The sequence below is a fragment of the Silene latifolia genome, chromosome 11, assembly GCF_048544455.1.
Source record: "Silene latifolia isolate original U9 population chromosome 11, ASM4854445v1, whole genome shotgun sequence".
Lineage (NCBI taxonomy): Eukaryota > Viridiplantae > Streptophyta > Magnoliopsida > Caryophyllales > Caryophyllaceae > Silene > Silene latifolia.
Window position 1 is genome coordinate 4,183,668 of NC_133536.1, and position 21,320 is coordinate 4,204,987.

At 37.6% G+C, this 21,320-nt stretch overlaps 2 protein-coding genes and 1 long non-coding RNA gene across 3 annotated transcripts; all 3 read left to right on the plus strand.

The window, feature by feature from the left end:
• The first annotated feature begins 729 nt into the window (after positions 1-729).
• Positions 730-1,674, plus strand: LOC141612644 (uncharacterized). Its single transcript, XR_012529129.1, has 3 exons — positions 730-875; positions 997-1,119; positions 1,273-1,674. It is a non-coding gene; the product is annotated as an uncharacterized LOC141612644 (long non-coding RNA).
• A 2,929-nt stretch (positions 1,675-4,603) lies between these two features.
• Positions 4,604-10,930, plus strand: LOC141610694 (ABC transporter A family member 7-like). Its single transcript, XM_074428913.1, has 18 exons — positions 4,604-4,764; positions 5,400-5,760; positions 6,556-6,635; positions 6,718-6,862; positions 6,952-7,071; positions 7,156-7,280; positions 7,370-7,528; positions 7,641-7,803; positions 7,884-8,009; positions 8,087-8,170; positions 8,253-8,620; positions 8,903-9,103; positions 9,187-9,296; positions 9,380-9,464; positions 9,546-9,674; positions 9,758-9,863; positions 10,023-10,111; positions 10,388-10,930. Exons 1-18 carry the CDS (start codon positions 4,687-4,689, stop codon positions 10,685-10,687), a joined length of 2,829 nt encoding a protein of 942 aa, XP_074285014.1. The 5' UTR covers positions 4,604-4,686; the 3' UTR covers positions 10,688-10,930.
• A 747-nt stretch (positions 10,931-11,677) lies between these two features.
• Positions 11,678-21,257, plus strand: LOC141610695 (ABC transporter A family member 7-like). Its single transcript, XM_074428914.1, has 18 exons — positions 11,678-11,868; positions 12,605-12,968; positions 13,293-13,372; positions 13,456-13,600; positions 13,780-13,899; positions 13,981-14,105; positions 14,968-15,126; positions 15,742-15,904; positions 15,993-16,118; positions 16,210-16,293; positions 17,204-17,571; positions 18,105-18,305; positions 18,930-19,039; positions 19,148-19,232; positions 19,349-19,477; positions 19,825-19,930; positions 20,197-20,285; positions 20,765-21,257. The coding sequence occupies exons 1-18, from the start codon at positions 11,791-11,793 to the stop codon at positions 21,062-21,064; spliced, it is 2,832 nt and encodes a 943-aa protein (XP_074285015.1). The 5' UTR covers positions 11,678-11,790; the 3' UTR covers positions 21,065-21,257.
• Positions 21,258-21,320: the final 63 nt, after the last annotated feature.

Genomic DNA, 21,320 nt, shown 5'->3' on the forward strand with positions numbered 1-21,320 from the left:
TCGTGATCAGATGCACTCATGCACGTACTATATTTTTTATGGATCAAAATAATAATAATAATAATAATAATAATAATAATAATAATAATAATAATAATAACGATAATAATAATAATAATAATCAAGTGGTTGGTCCGGAGGAATTATGGACGGAATCGTAGTTTTTTTTTTTTTTTTTGATGACGAGGAGGTTGAGTCCCTCCCGGGCCCATGTATTCCCGCACCACCACATGGACCATGTAAGCCACCCCTTCGGGGGCTGCAGTGGCCAAGTGATCATCGCCCCAGCTAGTAGTCGAACCTGGGACCTCTCAACTCCCGCATTTCTGCGAAGCTTCATGGTTTAACCCAAATTCTGCCACTAGGACTAACACCACTTGGTTAAATGGAACTGTAGTTATATAGCCAAGTCAACCAGGTGATAATTGATGAGTGATAACGAGTCGAGCCGAACCCTAATAATGTTATAGTTATATAGATTGGGCGGTGAATATATATATATATTGTCGGGAATGTATATCCTAATAATTGAACAATTCCTTTGTACTACTTCGTATATGCTAACTTGCTACGGTTGTTAATTCGTTGGGCAACGGAATAATCATAGAAAATGAATAATGTAAGCTCATAATTCATAATTCATATATATTTAATAAGCAACCAAACAGTTGTAACTATTATTGTATATAGTTTTATAAAACTATAAATAGTGGCAAAATGGGGATGAATGACATACTTAACTAAATTCATACACTCTTTTACAAAACAAATTGTAATTTTGTTACTCCTTAATTATATTACTAAATCGAAAATGGCGAGCAAACTCATTTCTTACAAAAATACTATCTTGGCAATTTTTCTCATTGCAGCATTAGGTAATTATTATTATTCTCTTTGTTACGCGCACTTTATTGTATAAGTAAATAAACTCGGGCTTTTTAAAGACGATTATATACTCCGTATAGTTTATTTATTTGCTCTTAATGATTTGAGTAGGCGGAAAAGCGTTTGGATGTTTGGATCTTGGAGAAAAGTGTGGCATCAAAGCTTTTAATCGTTGCTGTACGGGGTATATTTGTAACAATTCTGATGATCTTTTGGGAGGAGAATGCGTACGCGGTAAGCAACCAAACATTCGTATCATAATTCATTTAAATGCAGACATGTATATATATAAATCGTCTAGTATTTTTTTTTTTTTTTTTTTTAATTATGATGTCTAATTGAATTACTTTATGTGGATATCTCGACATATCTCCACCAAAATGACAGATCCCCGTGGAAGCAATTGCCGTACAAAAGGAGAAGGATGTTCAGCATTTAATGGGCATTGTTGTGGAAAACTAAAATGCTCGAGTTTTTTCAGTGGCACATGTGGTTAATCAAAGTAGAAGAATTGAGGGCATTTTGTGAAGAAATTACATACTTACATTAACATGGAAGACCGATGTCCCTCATATTATATATGCTCGATCAACTCCGTCCTTAAAAGCTTGTTACGTTCATTTATTTACTTTTTTATATCTCTTCAGTTTATTGTTATTGGGACTACTCTTTTCCTTTGTTGTTGTGTTGTAGAGGCATGATTTCTTTGCCTCATTTTTATCATATTTTCGATCTGTTTTTCTTTATTTAAAGCGGCCACTCCATTAATTAAATTTTCTTGTTTCAGTTTTCAATCAAATCACTTATGTGGTAAAAGGGACTCGAACTTGGATCCCATGCAAATAAATTTAAAGTCCACACAACTACCGCTACAACAATTTCAGATCCACCAATCGTTGGTTGGCGCAGTGGTAGTATGGGACTGCGCTTGGTAGGGAGGTCTGCGGATCGATCCCCCACAACTGCGATTGGGAGGGGTTTAAATACCGTAATCCTTAGACATGCCCCGAAATTCGGATTTGTCGGCCCAATGTGGTTCGGATTACCGAATGGTTTAGACCAAAAAAAAAAACAATTTCAGATCCACTTACAAATTCTCATTATAGACGGATAGTATCTGTCTATAGCTATAGACGGATAGTGTCCCTCTCACAAATGGCCGTCTATAATGAGACGGACTGTTTCAGATCAATGGTCACTACAACAGCTTTTAATTAATACTCCCTCCTAATTTGAGTGTTGGTTCTCCTTTCTTTTTTTTTTGGTAAGTTTTGTGTGGTCCAAGTTTAATTTCATGTGGGGTAGAGTGTTTTGTGTGGTCCAAATTCATTTCCTTAATTTTGCTATCTAAAAGAAAAGGAACCAACCAGAATTGGCATAAAGGGTCGCGGGCTGGTGGGCGGCACGGCCAGGCACGGCCGACCCGGTGAGAAAATCGAGGAAGCACGGGCACGACACGACTGAGCTTGAGACGGGCTCTGACGCGATTTTCTTCAAAAATTCGTGCCCAGGCACGACACGGCCCAAGCACAGTGGAGCCCGGTACGCACCAGGCACGGCCCGAAGAATATCCCGTTGATAATCATTTATTAAACAAAAAGTACACTAATGTTTAACAAAATATATATTTAAACCATTAATCATTATTTATTAAACAAAAAGTAATAAAATATATATTTAAACCATTAATCATCTTTTATTAAACAAAAAGTGCTAAAAATATATCAATTATATAACATTTTTTTTTAAAATAAAAAAATATTATAGCACATGGGCCGGCCCACGGACAAGGCACGAAAAGCCCATGGGCCAGGCACGGTCCGAGCACGAAAATGACCGTGCCTTGAGCGGGGCGCGGCGTAGGTTTGGATCAGTGGGCCTGGCACGACACGGCCCGAGGAGCCTAATATCCGTGCCTGGACCGGACCAATTTTGGAGGAAGGCACGACGGGCCGGCCCAGCACGGCCCATTGCCTACTCTAGAACCAACACTCAAACTAGGAAGGGTATACGTATTATTAAATTTTGAGAAGTCAAGTGGGGCCCAAAATAGATAACATATACCGTTTACTCGTTTAGGGCGTTTCACCCCTAGACTCAATTCGACTCATTGATCGAGCAGCGAAACCTCCTCATCATAGTCGTTCGAAGCGGTGACTAACATATTCAATTCAAGGCACAAATCCAACAATTTAAATGAGTAAAGTACCGCATCCAATAACCCAAACCATCGCCACTCACAAATTCAAACTCGGGTTCGGGTCATTTTTCAGATCACTATTTATCAAGTTATTTGAGGATAACAGTCAGTATACGATAATAAACAATCGGGTCGAGTTGAATGGGATCGGGCCAATTCGGATTTTCGGGTTCTCAATTCGTGTTCGAATCGGGTTATTTGAGCCGGGTAAATTTTGTCAGGTTTACCGCCAACGCAGATACCTCTTTTAAATATGTTGCCTAGCTATGTGAATGAGAGTGAATTCTCTTCATTTTGCCGGCTTGGATAGTGTTATTTTCGGGTTAATGATTAGGAGAGAAAAAAAGTACAGTTTCGGGTCGAGTAGTTACGGGTGCGTGAACAAAACTCGGGTCGGGTTAATTCAGGTTTCGGCTCACATTCAGGCCGCCGGGTGCTGTAGTTCGTGTCAATTTCAAGTCTAGGGTCGAGTTGATTTTACCAGGTGTATAAGGGAGTCACAAAGATAAATGTATTACTAACGATATTTAAATTCAGGTTATAGTAGAGTTGACAAACGTTGACACCACATGAACCCAACATGAAGTTAACGGGTTTGCGTTGGGGCTTATTGACCAATTTATATAAGCATGTTGATATGAAATTTAATTTGGTCGGGTTTGGGTTGAGTTGATAAGCTTTATAAATATGAACCGACACGAATAACCTATTTATTACATTAACCCTAAATTATTTTTATCCTCTATCACATGAACATATTTACACTTTTCAAAAACTGACATGACACGAAAACACGACGTGTAATTAACGTGTTTGGGTTGAGACTTGAGACTTGATGACCAGTTATATAAGTGGGTCGATACAAACACGATATAATATTTAAATGGGTTGGATTTGGGTTGAAGAGTTCATGACCTGTTTATAGGTGCCACGACACAAGCCGGTCTGTTTACCAAGTTTAGTTATAAATACCGAGAATAAGGAACATACACCAGATATACTACCTTAGACTTTATTTGTTTTTTAGTATGTGTATTTTTTTTGAGTTTATTATCTCAAATTTTATTTGTTTTTAAGCATATGTATATTTTTTTTTCTTTAGATTTAATTTTTTTTTTCCCGTCAAAACTCAAATTTAGCTAAATTTATATGTAATGTTTTTGAATTTTATTAGAATTTTTGGGTGAATAAACTCAAAAACTTTATATTAAAATTCATAGTTTTTAAAACAACTCAAATACATACCGATAACACCGCGTCTTGCTTGTGACGGACAATATCCGTCACAAGCTGAAGACCTCTCACAATAAAGCAAGTAGGTTGGCAAGTGGGAGGGAAAATGGAGCACTCATACATATTGCCACTTGCATCTTGTGAGAGGGGCACTATCCGTCTTCAGCTTGTGACGGATAGTGCCCGTCTCCAATGAGATTTTGTGTACCGATAAGGCGATAAATACCCGTGTAGTACTCAACATAACTTTACCGGTTAGACTATATAGTCGCCTACTAAATCACAGCTCGAATGTCATAACCGTTGAACTTTGAAGCTATTAAATGCGCGAAGTTGTGCATTCGTTTCTCTAACACAAACCTCCATTAATGGCGGATCCTTCATATGGGCGCGCTAGTTTCTCTACTCAAGCAAATGCATTACTTCGCAAAAATTTAATCTTTCAGGTCTTTAATTCTTACTCATCTTACTCTCATAAATTCCATATTAATTAATGTAATAATAGTGGATTTTAATCACCATAAATCAACTGCATTTTGAGTTTAATTCAACTATTTTAAATGTTTGATTGATGGGCATCTTTAATTAACTGAAAAATTTTATGGGTATTTGATAAAGGGAAATGATAAATTAGTTGAATTTTGCATAATTGATTCCCAAATTAATAAGTTTGACTTTTTTCTCATTCGTTGACTTTAAATTTTAGAGATATTTGATCTATTTTGCAGTTAATTGTACCTTGTTTGTTCTATAATTTGGTACTGTATTATACAATGTTGATTATTGTTTTAATCAATGGCGGATTCAGGATTTGTATTTTTTTTAGCAACAAAATTCAGGAGGGAAACTAGTAATGATATAAGATAAATCCATGAAAACAAAAAAATTCGGAAATTTTAACTAAAAATTTTGCGACTTTTTTATTGTTCCGCTACTGCTAGTAATGGGTGATTCGGACTGGATTTCAGATGGGTTGATGTAAGTTGTTCTCTCCTGAATGCTGAATGCTATGAAATGTTGTTCTTTCCTGAATGCAGAATGCTATGGTAGTGATAATTTAGTTGCGTCTGTTTAATTGCAGAAACGGAACAAATGTTCGAATGTCTGTTTAATCATGTTCCCAGTTTTCCTGTGCATTCTACTATCTGCCCTACAAAGAGTGGTAAACAATGCAATGAAAGAAAAGTACAACTGTGGTTGTGCTCAGGTTAATGGGACTACAGTATGTGGTGTTCAGTATTCGACATTAGACCAAGTTATTAATTGTCCGATTCCTGAACCCTCCAAATGGCGTCCATTGCTTCAAGTCCCCGCTCCTGAGTATAGAGCAACTGAGACCGATTTCAGCAGGTTTCCAAATTTGCCTAATGAGTCTTGTAGACGGACTGGTTCCTGCCCGGTCACTATACTGATGACTGGAAATAATCAAACTCTTGGACAAAGTGTGTATCTCTTCCAAGTTCTCTAGTTACTTTTACTTCAGTTATACTCGTCATTTGTTTACCTGTTCCATTTTAGGGTGTCTCATTCATTTGTTTACCTTTCTATATTAGGTAGGCTTTTTATGGGTAATTTGATCATACACATCCATTGTGGTCCACTTGTCATCCACTAACCACTAGACCGGGCAAAAGCAACCCGACTCGATTGACCCGACCTAAAAAGGCTGACCCGAGACCGGAAGTGACCCGAAAACCCGAATTGACCCGACCATGACCCGAGCTTTCTTGACCCGTAACTGACCCGACCCAAAAATGACCCGATCCGAAACCACCAAACCCAAAAATGACCCGACAAAATATAACTCTAGTTGACTCGAAAAGACTTGAAATGACTATTTCTCTGTTATTCATTGACCCGAAAATGAGCTGACCCGAAACAACCCGACCCGCTTGACCCGAAACAGACCCGACCAACAAACCCGAAATAGACCCGAAACCCGAAATGACCCATCCCCACCCGAATTAACCCGAAATCAATGAGAGACCCGAACTGACCCGACCCAAACCCGACCCGTTGACCCGTTTGCCAGGTCTAAGTAACCACCACCACAAATGGTCCCCTTCCCTTTCCCCGGTCATTGTGCCAAAACCAAAGGTAAACAAATGACCAGGACAGAACAACAACTCTGTAAATATTTGGAGGAATTTATGCTCAAAGTTAACAACCAATGTCAAATGTGGGATGGAGGCAGTATTTTCAAAAATTATTTTCATGATTTGTTTTTCATGTCATAGGCTTGGCAAATAATCTGTATCCAACTACTTCACCCTTCGAATCCTCGGATATTTTGCGTACTTTGACAGAAAATGTCTTGGTAAGTTGTTCTGACCGGTATTTTTGTTCTTTGATAGTTCTGTTTGTTAGGTATTAAATCATAAGATGATGAAATGATTCAGGGAACAGCTTCAAAGCCAGTTATACAAAATTTTCTTGATCCGGCATACTTCTCGGGGCTTCCTCTTTATGTTGTTCGGCCAGCCTGCTCACCGGGTTTAAAATTCTCATTGCCTGTTAAGGTTGCATCAGCTACTATACAGCAAGGTCTGACTGTCCTACTAATGTTTGTAAAATGGGATCCTTGCTTTCATTTTGTAAGCGGTTCTGACTGTCCTACTAATGTTTCTGTCTAGATGTAACATGTGTTCAAGGTCTGCACCTTTGGCGCAATAGTTCCTCTGATATTAACGATGAGCTGTACACGGGTTATCAGAAAGGTAATCCGGAAAAGAAAATAGAAGAAATTGTTGCAGGTATGTATCTTAATAGTTCTAAGCTAGTTGATAATAATATACTATGGCACTGTACTCACATTGTTAATACTCCCAATTTAACAGCTTATGATTTCCTCAACTCAAACGCGAACAATTTTAACGTCAGCATATGGTACAATGCGACATATAAAAAGGACACTGGATTTTCTGTACCTGATTTGATTCGAGTAACGCGGTCAATAAATATGGTATTTTGTCCATAACCTATCAAACTTGCTTGTTTTTCTAATCTGTATGATGTCTGAGATTTTCTACATAAATTATTTTCAAACCACAGATATCAAATGCATACCTGCAGTTTCGTCTAGGACGAAAAGCCAAAATGCTTCTCGAGTTTGTCAAAGAAATGCCTAAGCCCAGAACTAACCTTAGCCTTGATATTTCATCTCTGCTCAGTGCACAGTTCTTTACTTATGTTATTATAGCACTATTTCCGGTAAGTACAGACAGGGTGCTCGCTTTTTCTCGTGGAATTCGTGCTTATCTTGTTCTGTGACGTCTGTACTATTAAAAAAATTTCTGTTTTGATATCCTGCAATTTGATGCAGATTGTGTTGACAGCTTTGGTGTATGAAAAGCAACAAAGATTAAGAATAATGATGAAAATGCACGGGCTAGGTGACGGGCCATATTGGACAATTTCATATGCTTACTTTCTTGCCATATCTGTGATCTACATGATATGTTTTGTGATATTTGGATCATTTATCGGTAACTAAACATCGTCTCTCCTAGATACAGTATGTCATATTACGAGCTTCTTTGATATGTATCGGTATTTTTCTCTGTAGGACTGAAGATTTTTACTACAAACGATTACAGCATTCAATTTGTCTTCTATTTCATATATATAAACCTGCAGATCGCCGTAGCCTTTCTTGTAGCCCCTCTTTTTTCGACTGTTTTATCTGCTAGAGGTTAGTACCCTTCCACTTTCTCGCGTTAAAATCTGTTAATCTTTCTTGGTACTGATTTCTGTTGTTAAACATCGCAGCTGTTGGTTATTTATTGACATTTGGCACTGGGTTATTAGGAGGATTTTTGTTTCAGATTTATGTTCAAGACACCTCATTTCCGAGTAAGTACTTAACTTGTTTGTCGAGAGAAGATGTGTTGATGAACGAAGCTAATCTACAGCCATTTGATTTGTTTGTTATTAGGAGTATGGGTTATGGTGATGGAACTATATCCCGGATTCTCTCTTTATCGCGGTTTATATGAACTTGGACAATATTCTTTCTTTGCGGTTCTTATGAACACCGATGGAATGAGGTGGAAAAATTTGAATGATGAGAGGAACGGAATGAAAGAGGTTCTCATCATCATGTTTCTCGAGTGGCTGATATTGCTTCCTGTCGCATTTTATATTGATCAAGCTGGATCATCGGGTAAGGGTGTGATAAAAAATCCTTTCGTCTTTCTACACAACTTCCGGAAAAAATCCATTTCTGCTTCACGGAAACCTAGTTTCCGGAAGCAAGGATCTAAAGTCTTTGTCGAGATGGAGCAGGCTGATGTTGTCCAAGAGGTCTTTTTCTTCTCTCTTACATAGTGCCTATACCATTTAGGCCCTCTTCTTTTAGACTGATACTGATCTGATCTGATCTGAACTGAACTGAACTTATAGGATCTGAAGTGAACTTATATTAAGTGACGTATAGGATCTGAACTGAACTTATAGGATCTGAAATGAACTTAAATTAAGTGACTTTTAAGTCCAAAAGAACAAGGCTTAATATTTCATCTTAGACGATGCTTGTCGCTTGATCTCTTCTTCATCATAACTCATTTGCTTACTTATCGAAATCAGAGGGACAGGGTAGAACAGATGATATTAGAATCAAGTTCGAGTAATGCCATCATTTGTGACGACCTAAGAAAGATCTACCCGGGAAGGGATGGGAATCCCCCAAAGCTTGCAGTCAAAGGATTGTCTCTTGCTGTATCCCGCGGTGAATGTTTTGGAATGCTTGGTCCCAACGGTGCAGGAAAAACCTCTTTCATAAGCATGGTAAGCGCGGCCAAACCATCATTTTCCAAAATGCATAATTTCTGAAAATCAAAATAATTAATGTCGATCATTTGTTTCCGTAGATGATTGGACTTACAGAGCCTACATCTGGAAAAGCACTTGTAGAGGGATTGGACATCGGTACTCAAATGGGTGAAATATATACCAGTATGGGAGTTTGTCCTCAACACGAGTAAGTTCCGAGATAATTACTCGCCTAGAACAGATGATTGGATTTGGACTGTAATGAAATTTTCTTGTTTCATGGGTTTTCAGCTTACTCTGGGAAACCTTAACAGGAAGAGAACACCTTCTCTTTTACGGACGCCTTAAGAATCTTAAAGGCGCAGCCTTACTACAGGTAGTCTTTCACATCTAAAACTACTGGAGAGCCGATTTTTCAATTCTTTTCTATCTGTTTCTATATTTTTTTTCCCCACAGGCAGTAGAAGATTCATTAAAAAGTGTGAATTTATATCACGGGGGTGTCGGTGATAAGTTTTCTGGAAATTACAGCGGAGGAATGAAACGTAGGTTAAGTGTTGCTATTTCCTTGATTGGCGACCCTAAGGTAACATTCAATTTCCTTTGGCTACCGGTAGGTTGTTTACATGGATATTCTGATCTGTGACGTTACTTCTTGGCTACCGGTAGGTTGTTTACATGGATGAACCAAGCACTGGACTTGATCCTGCCTCGAGAAATAACCTTTGGAATGTAGTGAAGCAAGCGAAACAAGACAGAGCAATTATTCTGACAAGTACTCTTTCTGATCCCTTATTTGTACTCGTTAACCTCGAGAAAAAAGTATATTTGTTTCCGTTTTGCCCCTTTTAAGCGCACAGAGATCCTTAAAAGGCAGTAATTTTAAAAAAAGAAGTTATAAAATGTACGAGTATGAATTATCTGCTTTTTGCAGCCCACTCTATGGAAGAGGCAGAGGTCCTCTGTGATCGGATTGGAATTTTTGTCGATGGTGGCTTGCAATGTATCGGAAACCCAAAACAGGTAACAACCGTCTCACTTGGTACCCCATTCATGCTAAAATCAGTCTACTGTGTTGCATATAGAAGGTGCATTGCTTAGTTATGTAAACAAAAGACTGCGGCCCCACCATGCAACTTGTTGCCTGTCTTATGCTTAAAGTGGGTGGATATTTGGTTCGTCTATAACTATAGACGGATATCTCCCGCCTATAATAAGAATTTGTGATATTTGTTCATTGGATGTCCGAAATTAGCTTATTTTTATGATCTAATAGATGTTGGGTTTTGTTAATAATAGCTGAAAGGAAGATACGGAGGGTCGTACGTCTTTACAATGACGACTTCATCTAAGCACGATGCAGAAGTCGAAAGAATGGTGCAAAGCCTATCTCGAAACTCCCAAAAGATATACCATATTTCAGGGACGCAGAAGTTTGAAATCCCAAAACATGAAATTCGGATTTCCAGTGTTTTTAAGGCAGTTGAGGATGCAAAGAAGAGGTTCGCGGTCCATGCATGGGGTCTAGCCGACACAACCTTGGAGGATGTATTTATCAAGGTCGCTCGCGAGGCACAGACTTCTGATGTTCTCTCATAATCGACAAGGATGTACAGCATTTTCCAAATAGTTCATTGGTTTTTCTGACGTCTGCCCTAAGGGCACACTTCTATTCTTTTAGAAAAACCAATATTCACAAATATATTTATTTATATACATCATTATACCATTTTTTTTTAGATTGTACGAGAAATAGTCTTGTATAGATTCGTGTTTTAAGTATTCTATTTCCTACAAATTCTTTTGTAATCTCTACTTTTAATATAAGTTTCATTTGCATATAATCCATGTCGGATCCATCTTCGACTATACTCTCTTTTACTTCGTATGTATATCTTAATCCCGATAAATTTCCTTAGTGATCGTACTTACTATTGTTCAATATCATCCGATTACTCCTAATTTGAGCCAGGTAGGATCAATATGGCGGTAAAGCTTTTCCTCAAGGGTTTTAACACTACTACACTCCTACGACTTGAACCCGAGACCTCTGGTTAAAAGGAAACAACCCTTACATTTAGTATGACTAGCTTTGCATTAGTTGACGCCATATAAACCGCGTAGGTGGGAACCCGGAAGAGGTAATTATTTAGTTAGTTTCATACCCAGGAAACTTGGAGGCAACTTACGAAAGTCAATATTCAAAGACGGTTACAAAGTCAAATTTTACCTGTGTCGGATTCATGTTTATGTCAGATATAAAATGCGTCACGAATTTTTTAATCCAAACTCAATCCAAATAAATCTTGTATTGTATTATTGTATATATGTTGACTCAATTACATAAATGGAACATCAAACCTCAACTCAAACCCGTAATTTCGTATCGTATCAATATTTAGAAAATATATTTATGTGATGGGGAATTAAAATAATTTAGTTAATTTAATGAATAGGTTATTCAAGCGGGTTCGTGCTTGGAGAGCTCAACCCAAAAGTACCACCCGAGTCCCGACTCCCGACACAACTTTATCCATTAAACTAACCGAGATCTACTAAATCAGGAGTCGTGCGTTGTGACGACGTATATAAACCATTTTTTTAAGAGAAGTGGTCAGAAGTAATAACCGTTGAACTTTGAAGGTATTAAATGCGCGAAATTGTGTGTTAGTTTATCTAACACAAACAAAACCCCTCCATTAATGGCGGATCCTTCATATGGGCGCGCTAGTTTCTCCACTCAAGCTGATGCTTTACTTCGCAAAAACTTAATCTATCAGGTCTTTAATTCTTACTCATCTTACTCTCATTAATTACATAAATTTCATATTAATTAATGGAATAATTACGAATTTTCATCTCAATTAATCAATTGGGTTTTGAGTTTAATTCAACTTTCTTGTGTGTTTGATTGATGGGCATCTTCAATTAACTGAAATAATTGATGGGTTAATTTTAAAAAGTCAAAAACATTGTTGGGTATTTGATAAATTAATTGGATTTTGCGTTATTGATTCCCAAATTAATAAGTTTTGACTTTTTTTCATCTGTTGACTGAAAATTTCAGAGATATTTGATTGGTTTTGCAGTTAATTGTACCTTGTTTGTTGTAATTTGTTATAATCCATTGTTGATTATTGTTTTATTCCTTGTTTTAATTGAGGAAAGTTGCATTTTTTTTGTAAATTTTTGGCTGGTAATCAGTGGCGGAACCAGGATTTGTAGTTTTGGGCAAAAAATTTCAGGGGGCAAACTAGTAATGATATACGATCAATCCGTAAAATAAAAGTTTTGAAATTTGTTTGTTGTTTGGGGTAACCGTCCCTGCTAGCCCCCCTTAGTTCCGCTACTGCTGGCAATGTGTGATTCTGACTGGATTTCAGATAGCTTGATGTAAGTTTTAGCTTAGGAATGCTATAGAATGCTGTTGAAATGTTGTTTTCTCCTGAATATAGAATGCTATGAGAGTCTGTTCTTTGCTGATATAGTTTAGTTGGGTGTCTTGTTTCATTGCAGAAACGAAACAAACGTTCGAATGTCTGTCTTATCATATTCCCGGTTATGCTGTGTGTTCTACTCTCTGTCCTACAAAGAGTGATAAACAATGAATTGGGCAAAGAAAAGTACAGATGTGGTTGTGCTCAGGTTAATGGAACTAGAGTATGTGGTGTTCAGTATTCGACATTAGACCAAGCCATAAGTTGTCCAATTCCTAGTCCCCCAAAATGGCCTCCATTGCTTCAAGTCCCAGCTCCCGAGTTTCGAGCAACTGAGACAGATTTCAACACGTTTCCAAATTTGCCTAATGAGTCATGTAGACGGACAGGTTCCTGCCCGGTCACTATACTGACGACTGGAAAAAATCTAACTTTTGGGCAAAGTGTGTATCTCTTCCAAGTTATCAAGTTACTTTTGCTTCAGTTATACTCCCTATATCCGGTTTATATGGTCCCAATTTGACTTTGTTGTTCAAATGAGAGCGCCTTTGACTGATATTTTCTCATAATATGCAAAAGCTCCGACTTTTCAAATATGATAATAGTTGTTTTGATGAATCAAATGTGACAAGTTTCACACTGCAACTCTAAATATTTGGAGGAATTTATGCTCAAAGCTGACAACCAAAGTCAAATGTGGGTAATGTTAATGGGATGGAGACAGTATTTTCAAATGTTATTTTCATGATTTGGTATTCACTTCATAGGTTTGGCAAGTAATCTGTATCCAACTTCTTCGTCCTTCGAATCCTCGGATCTTTTGCGTGTTTTTGCAGAAAATGTCTTGGTAAGTTGTTTTGACTGGCATTTTTTGTTCTTTGGTAGTTGTATTTGTTAGGTATTAAATCATAAGATGATGAAATGATTCAGGGATCCTCTTCAAATCCAGATATACAAAATTTTCTTGATCCGGCATACTTCTCGGGGCTTCCTCTTTATGTTGTTCGGCCAGCCTGCCCACCGGGTTTAAATTTGTCATTGCCTATTAAGATTGCATCAGTTACTACACAGCAAGGTATAAGTCGTATAACTGTTATCTTAATATGTAACTGAGTATTCGAGGATCAAATACTCCTATAGTTTGTTGGTCGTTAAGTCTTCACTCTTCAGTGAGTTGTATGGTCATTTGTAAAATAGGATTCTCGCTTTTATTTTCTATGCTGTTCTGACTGTCCTACTAATGTTTGTATCTAGATGTAACGTGTGTTCAAGGTCTCCACCTTTGGCGCAATAGTTCCTCCGTTGTTAACGATGAGCTGTACAAGGGTTATCGCAAAGGTACTCCGGAAAAGAAAATAGAAGAATATGTCGCAGGTATGTATCTTAATAGTTCGAAGTTAGTCGATAATATACTATGGCACTGTACTCACATTGTTAATACTCCCAATTTAACAGCGTATGATTTCCTCGACTCAGACGCCAACAGTTTTAACATCAATGTATGGTACAACGCGACATATAAAAATGACACTGGATTTTCTGTACCTGGATTGATTCGAGTAGCGCGGTCGATAAATTTGGTATTTGTCCCTAACCTATTAAACTTTTTTTTTTTTCTAAACTCTATGATGTCTGCAATATTGGTCTTTTGTTTTGTTGAGCGTGACCATTGACCTTCCACACCACACTGTCACCCAAAACTCCAAAGCCTCTACCCTACACAGGTGCATCCGTGCATATAGATAGTTGAAACCTTATCTAAGCATTGATACGTATTCTGTTTCTGTTTAACCTTCAGGTAGAGCCTAAATAGGTAACAAGGTAACCACTTTGTAGTGAGGGATAAAGTTAAGAACAATGTCGTGAGAAATATGCTATGCTGCATCATCCGCTGCTAACAAATAAATCATTTAGACTCGGTTCCATTAATTTATTACTTCCCGTCCCTTCCTTTTATTAGTCAATTCTCGCTGTAAGATTTTGTTATTGACTTGTCTTTTTCTTAGACTAATGAATGACATGACCAAAACAATGACAACAAAGCCCTAGTCCCAAAATGACATAATTACTGGTTAAATATGTGTCTAAATTACTAATGCCGCTGCCAACAGAAGGGTTTGTTCTATAACTTTACATGTGTCTGAGTTTCTATTTCCACATTACGGTTTAATGATAATTTTGCCAAGCAAATTATTAGTGATATGGAAGCCTATGTGAAATGGGGTATTGTGGCTAACCCTGCTAGTTAAAACTGACACTACATAAACTTTATACAGTATATGACGCTCTACCTAATTTCCATTTTGGCTTGGAGCTCAGCATTGATTGAAATTTTAATTTCAGCTATGTGTTTGATTATTAAAAATGGAAAAATTAATAGCTATATTGGGTGTGCATTATATGCTTTTTGTTTAACATAAATTATTTATTTTCAAACCACAGGTATCAAATGCATACCTGCAGTTTCTTCTTGGACCAAATGCCAAAATGCTTCTTGAGTATGTCAAAGAAATGCCCAAGCCTGGAACTCAACTTAGCCTTGATATCTCCTCTCTGCTCAGCGCACAGTTCTTTACATATGTCATTATAGCACTATTTCCGGTAAGTATGGCTAGCATGCTCACTTTTTCTTAGTATTTGTGGGATTCTTGCTGATCTTATTCGGTGACATCTTTACTATGGTTGGATATCTTGATGTTACTGTGACATCTGATTTTCGTCAACACTATACTATAAATGTGATATATAGATAATTTCATTCATTCATATTGATGGTGTTGCAAAAAAAAAAAAAAAAAAAAAAAGATTTGCACTGAGGAAGGAGGGGGACGAATTTGACTCTTATTTAAGTATCAATATCTTAACTACAAGGCTTAGAAGTTACTGGATGCTAGTTCTCGTTTATTTTCACATCCTACAATGAACAAAATATAATGGATATTGGATACTAGGAAATCATGGAACTGTCTGTCTTCAAGGGATTTTATAATCTAGGATTTATGTATCTTCCTCTTGACTAATTTTCGTGATGATCATTTTGAGCATGCCATACATTCACTCTCATATCATGTAGTACCTTGTCCCAAACTCTTGGTTGACAACTTTGAGTGACATTTTCTTTTATACGATTTCTTCAGTTCTTGTTGGTTCTAAGTTATCGGTAATTTTGAGTTCATAGTAGAAGTTTCAGTTTTGATATCCTGCAACTTCGTGCAGGTTGTTTTGACAGCTTTGGTCTATGAAAAGCAACAAAGATTAAGAATAATGATGAAAATGCATGGGCTTGGTGATGGGCCGTATTGGACAATTTCATATGCTTACTTTCTGGCCATATCTGTGATCTATATGATATGTTTTGTGATATTTGGATCACTTATTGGTAACTAAACGTCAACTCTATTAGATACAATATGTTGCACAACGAGCTTCTTTGATATGTAGTACTTCGTCTTATTTTTTCTCTGTAGGACTGAAGATCTTCACAACGAACGATTACACCATTCAAGTTGTCTTCTATTTCCTTTATGTAAACCTGCAGATCGCAGTAGCCTTTCTTGTGGCCCCCCTTTTTTCGAATGTTTTATCTGCTAGAGGTTTTACTTTTGGTTTATATACCCTTGCCTTTTCTCACATTGAAATTTGTTGTAGCTACTTGATACTGATTTTTTTTGCTAAACTTCACAGCTGTAGGTTATTTGTTGACATTTGGAACTGGGTTATTAGGAGGATTTTTATTTCAATATTTTGTTCAAGACACCACATTTCCAAGTAAGTACTTAACGTTTGTGTCAGGAGAAGATGCGTTTCTCTTAAAAGTCTGTAGATTTGTTGTAGTCGTCGTACTTATTTTTCTAGCTGTGGTATAGTTCTCTGAAAAACGCCAGAGTTATAAATGGTTATGTGTCACTACTGCTTCCAATCACTGGTAATGTTGATAGCATTCATAAAACCAAGGTGCATATTAGGAAAATAGTGAAAAAGTTCATGGCTATAGAATTCAGCTCCCATTATGTTTTTGCCTGATGTGATCGCTGTGAAATTTATGTCTGGAAACATAGTGGTGAATTGGTGAGATAGTCCATTGCGTTAATCCGCTATAAAGTAGTCTTTTAGTTGACAACAATGAGTTACTTGCAGTTGGTTATTGAAATAAAGCTGGTTGAGTTTCACATGCTGGAAGAGTGCAGGGAATGCAATATACTCCTTCCATCCCGATCTATTTATTACATATTCCTCTTTTAGGTGTCTTGGTCAATTGTTTACGATTCCATCTTAGGGAAGTATTTGTGATGAGAAATGATGCATTTTTTCTTTGTTTTTTCACCAAGAACATATTTAGTACCCTGTTATCTTTTCGCATGTGCAACCTTCTCTTTCAATTTAAATATCCCAAAAGCACTATCTATCTCCCCTTTTTTGTCACACTTACACACTTGACCAAGGCGGAGCGAGTAACATGGATTACAGACATAAATGATTGCAAACATTGGCAATGGCATGTCTTATCCATCTACTTAATTGTATTGGCTTGGCATTGGGCTGGGGAATGTGTCAAATGTGTCTTTCCCTGTTAGTTGTTTCATGGTTTTTAATTGTGCCTCTTCGTCCCTCTTGTTAACTCGTTCGTAGTTGTTTGTTAATAAGCAGAGCTAATCTACTGCCATTTGTTTGTTATTAGGAGCATGGGTAATAGTGATGGAACTTTATCCCGGATTCTCCCTTTTTCGCGGTTTGTATGAATTTGGACAATATTCTTTCATTGGCGCTCTTATGAACACCGATGGTATGAGATGGAAAAATTTGAGTGATGATGGGAACGGGATGAAAGAGGTTCTCATAATCATGTTTCTTGAGTGGCTGATATTGCTTCCCTTCGCATTTTATATTGATCAAGCTGGATCATCAGGAAGGGGTGTGATCAAAAATCCTTTAGTCTTTTTCCGCAACTTCCGGAAAAAGTCCGCAACTGTTTCAAGGAAACCTAGTTTGCGGAAGCAAGGATCTAAAGTCTTTGTCGAGATGGAGAAAGCTGATGTGGTCCAAGAGGTCTTTTACTTCTTTCTTGGCATATTTATTTTTTTCTCGAAGTTATTTGATTGGAAAATTTCTTTCAATTTGGGCTAGCACCCTTTCATACCGCCTAATTGCATTTATAGAATTGTTAGTGCCGGTAATTCTTCGGTATCCTGACCCGTTAGACCAGTAGCACAAATTGTCATTTCTTTTTACATGTATTATCCTATTCTTTCAGCGTCTTAATCTTATTGACAATCTTTTTTTTTGTGTGTGTGTGTTCTCCGTTCATCTTTTTCGTTATTTTACCTATCATTGACTGTTGCAAATGATGATTCATTCAGCCGACGTCAAATCATTTTGGGATTAAGGCTTTGTTGCTGTTAAGCAGCTTTTTTTTTTACTGTTTTCAACTTTTCTTTCCCCCTAATTTTATTTTCTTGTGATGAAAAGGGTGAAGGCATATCACTCACCCACTTTCGACTATACCATTTATTTCATCTTAGATGATGCTTGATGCCTTGATCTCTCTTTTCATGATAATCTTGTTTGCTTTTCCAAATCAGAGGGAGAGGGTAGAACAGATGATATTAGAATCAAGTTCGAGTAATGCCATCATTTGTGACAACCTAAGAAAGATCTACCCAGGAAGGGATGGGAATCCCCCAAAGCTTGCGGTCAAAGGATTGTCTCTTGCTGTATCCCGTGGTGAATGCTTTGGAATGCTCGGTCCCAATGGTGCAGGAAAGACCTCTTTTATAAGCATGGTAAGCATGTCCAAACCGTCATTTTCCAAAAATAATGACTTGTGAGAATTGAAGGTGTTGCTTTGTGACCGTGAGGTCACAGGTTCAAGTCCTTGGAGCGGCCTCTTGCCAAAATGGCAAGGGAAGGCTTGCCCCAATTACACCCTTGTGGTGGGACCCTTCCCCGGACCCTCGCCTAGCGGGGACGCCTTCGTGCACCGGGCTGCCCTTTAATGACTTGTGAGAATTGTATCACCCTTGGAATGTATTCGAAGAAGTATCCTGTAGATTAGGCGTATCAACAAATGTGTAATTTTTCATTTCTTTACTCCCCCGATTTCATATAAATATTTACTTATTTTGAGCAAGCTAAATGATAAGCAGTAATGTCTTCCACACGAGAAAGGACTATTAGTAAGATTAAGGTATCAGTCAGGTTATGATAATTTTTGCAAGTATTTGGGACATTCTACGATTTTGGAACAGCAGAGTCTCCTGCAATCTTCAATCTTGTTATAAAGCGCCTCTAAATGTATATAGTCCAAAAAATAGGCGAAGGTTAAGCAGTCTGTCCAAGATTTTGAGCTAGTTAATGGTTGCTCAATGAAAATCAAAATAATTAATGTCAATCATTTGTTTCCACAGATGATCGGACTAACAGAGCCTACATCTGGAAAAGCACTTGTGGAGGGATTGGACATTTGCACTCAAATGGGCGAAATATATACCAGTATGGGAGTTTGTCCTCAGCACGAGTATGTTTCTGCGATAATTACTCTGCTAATATGTGTAAACAATGTAAAGCTGGCTGTTGGAGTTTCCAAATCTAGGCTAATAAGTTTCCATGTTTCATGGATTTTCAGCTTACTCTGGGAAACCTTAACAGGAAGGGAACACCTTCTCTTTTACGGACGCCTTAAGAATCTTAAAGGCCCTGCCTTACTACAGGTTAGTCTTTCACATCTAAAACGGCTGGAGAGTCGGATTTTTCTTTCTTAATGGACAATAATGGTGTTCTGCCTTACTCTAATTTTATCTACCCTTTTCTATGTTTTTCCCCACAGGCAGTAGACGATTCATTAAAAAGTGTTAATTTATATCATGGGGGTGTTGGTGATAAGTTTGCTGGAAAATACAGTGGAGGAATGAAGCGTAGGCTAAGTGTTGCTATTTCCTTGATTGGCGACCCTAAGGTAACGTTGAAATCAGTTTTATGTCTTTCTTTCAAAGCTTTAACCCAAAATTTCCTCAACTTATGCCCGTTTGTTGTATTATTTCCGCTGTTGGCTCCTCCGAATACGTTTGGTTGACTAATTCCGGATGTTTCCTATCCCATATTTGTTGTGCCAAAGAAATGTGTGCTTTAAGGGTATCTCAACTACGTTTACTGCGTAGAACACAATTGGCCATCTTAGTGTTGATTTTTGTATTAGGGCTCCTTGTTCTCTTCTGATCTTTTAAAGATTAAATAATATTTTTTCTTCCTAGCGAAAAAATTCTAAATTCCCGTTGTATGATGTAACTTCGTTGCTATCGGAAGGTTGTTTACATGGATGAACCAAGCACTGGACTTGATCCTGCCTCAAGAAATAACCTCTGGAATGTAGTGAAGCAAGCAAAACAAGACAGAGCAATCATTCTGACAAGTACTCTTTCTGATCCCTTGTTTTTACTCCTCGGCTTCAAAAGCCAACGGTTCATTTCTAGATACCATTTTTATTATGTTTTTGCTACCTTACGTAAAATCTGGCTAATAAAAATGGAATTTACCGTTTACTTTTGAATATTCTCTCGAATATTTTTTTCCCCGCCCTTTTCTCCCCACGCAGAGAACCGTTAAAAGGTAGGAAATTTTTTCTTTTTAAAAGAATTAAAGTTGTATATTAACGTAAAATTTATCTGCTTTTTGCAGCCCACTCTATGGAAGAGGCAGAGGTCCTCTGTGATAGGATCGGAATTTTTGTTGATGGCGGCTTGCAATGTATTGGAAACCCAAAAGAGGTAACAACCTTCTCACTTGGTAGCTCATTCATGCTAAAACCAGTCTACTGTGTTGCAGGTAGTAGATGAATAGCTTAGGTATGCAAACAAAAAGAGGCCGCGGTTAGAGACTAGTCAGTTGCTAAAAAATTCCACTGATGTCTCGAAACAACTACTATACATGGCTTATGATGATGTCTTACTATCAATCTTCACTATGCATTATCAGAAGACTAGAGCCCCCTTAACTAGATCTGGAAAGCGGTAGTTCGGGTTGGGTCAGTCCAACAACGAGTATTTTGGATATGCTTACATTTTGGTCAGGTCATTCTGTATCAGGGTGTGTTCGGGAGAATAACCACTATTAATTGCCTTTAGGCTGAGTCTGTTTTGTTCGTTGGATGACCAGTCTGAATATTTGTTCGTTGGATGTCCGAAATTAGCTTATTTTTATGATATAGAGTATCATCTAATAAAATGTTGGGTTTTGTCAATAATAGCTGAAAGGAAGATACGGAGGGTCGTATGTTTTTACAATGACGACTTCAGCTGAGCATGACGCAGAAGTTGAAAAAATGGTGCAAAACCTATCCCGAAACTCCCAAAAGATATACCACATTTCAGGCACGCAGAAATTTGAGATCCCAAAACATGAAATTCGGATTTCCAACGTTTTCAAGGCTGTTGAGGATGCAAAGAAGAGGTTCACAGTCCAAGCATGGGGTCTAGCCGACACAACCCTGGAGGATGTATTTATCAAGGTTGCTCGCGAAGCACAGACTTCCGATGTTCTCTCATAATCGACAGGGATGTGCATTTGTTTTACATACTTTTATTCTTTTGGTCATTAAGCTAAATACTACACACACACACATTCACACACATCATTATACCATTTTTTTTAGATTAGACGAGAAATAGTCGTGTATAGATTCTTGTCTGTAACAACTCATGTCTCATGTTTATACGATGAATAAATTTGCTTCGTTTCAAGAGGTTAAGCGTCAAAGGTTGCAAGTATTCTATCGCCTACAAAATCTTTTGTAATCTCTCTAC

What these genes read in the sequence shown, in the direction of transcription:
- LOC141610694 (XM_074428913.1), top strand. Translation starts at nt 4,687, where the DNA reads ATGGCGGATCCTTCATATGGGCGCGCTAGTTTCTCTACTCAAGCAAAT. An exon ending in GCAAAAATTTAATCTTTCAG is followed by an intron (nt 4,765 to 5,399) that starts GTCTTTAATTCT and finishes GTTTAATTGCAG; the next exon opens with AAACGGAACAAATGTTCGAA. An exon ending in GGAGTTTGTCCTCAACACGA is followed by an intron (nt 9,297 to 9,379) that starts GTAAGTTCCGAG and finishes ATGGGTTTTCAG; the next exon opens with CTTACTCTGGGAAACCTTAA.
- LOC141610695 (XM_074428914.1), top strand. Translation starts at nt 11,791, where the DNA reads ATGGCGGATCCTTCATATGGGCGCGCTAGTTTCTCCACTCAAGCTGAT. An exon ending in TAGCGCGGTCGATAAATTTG is followed by an intron (nt 14,106 to 14,967) that starts GTATTTGTCCCT and finishes TTCAAACCACAG; the next exon opens with GTATCAAATGCATACCTGCA. An exon ending in CCTTGATTGGCGACCCTAAG is followed by an intron (nt 19,478 to 19,824) that starts GTAACGTTGAAA and finishes TGCTATCGGAAG; the next exon opens with GTTGTTTACATGGATGAACC.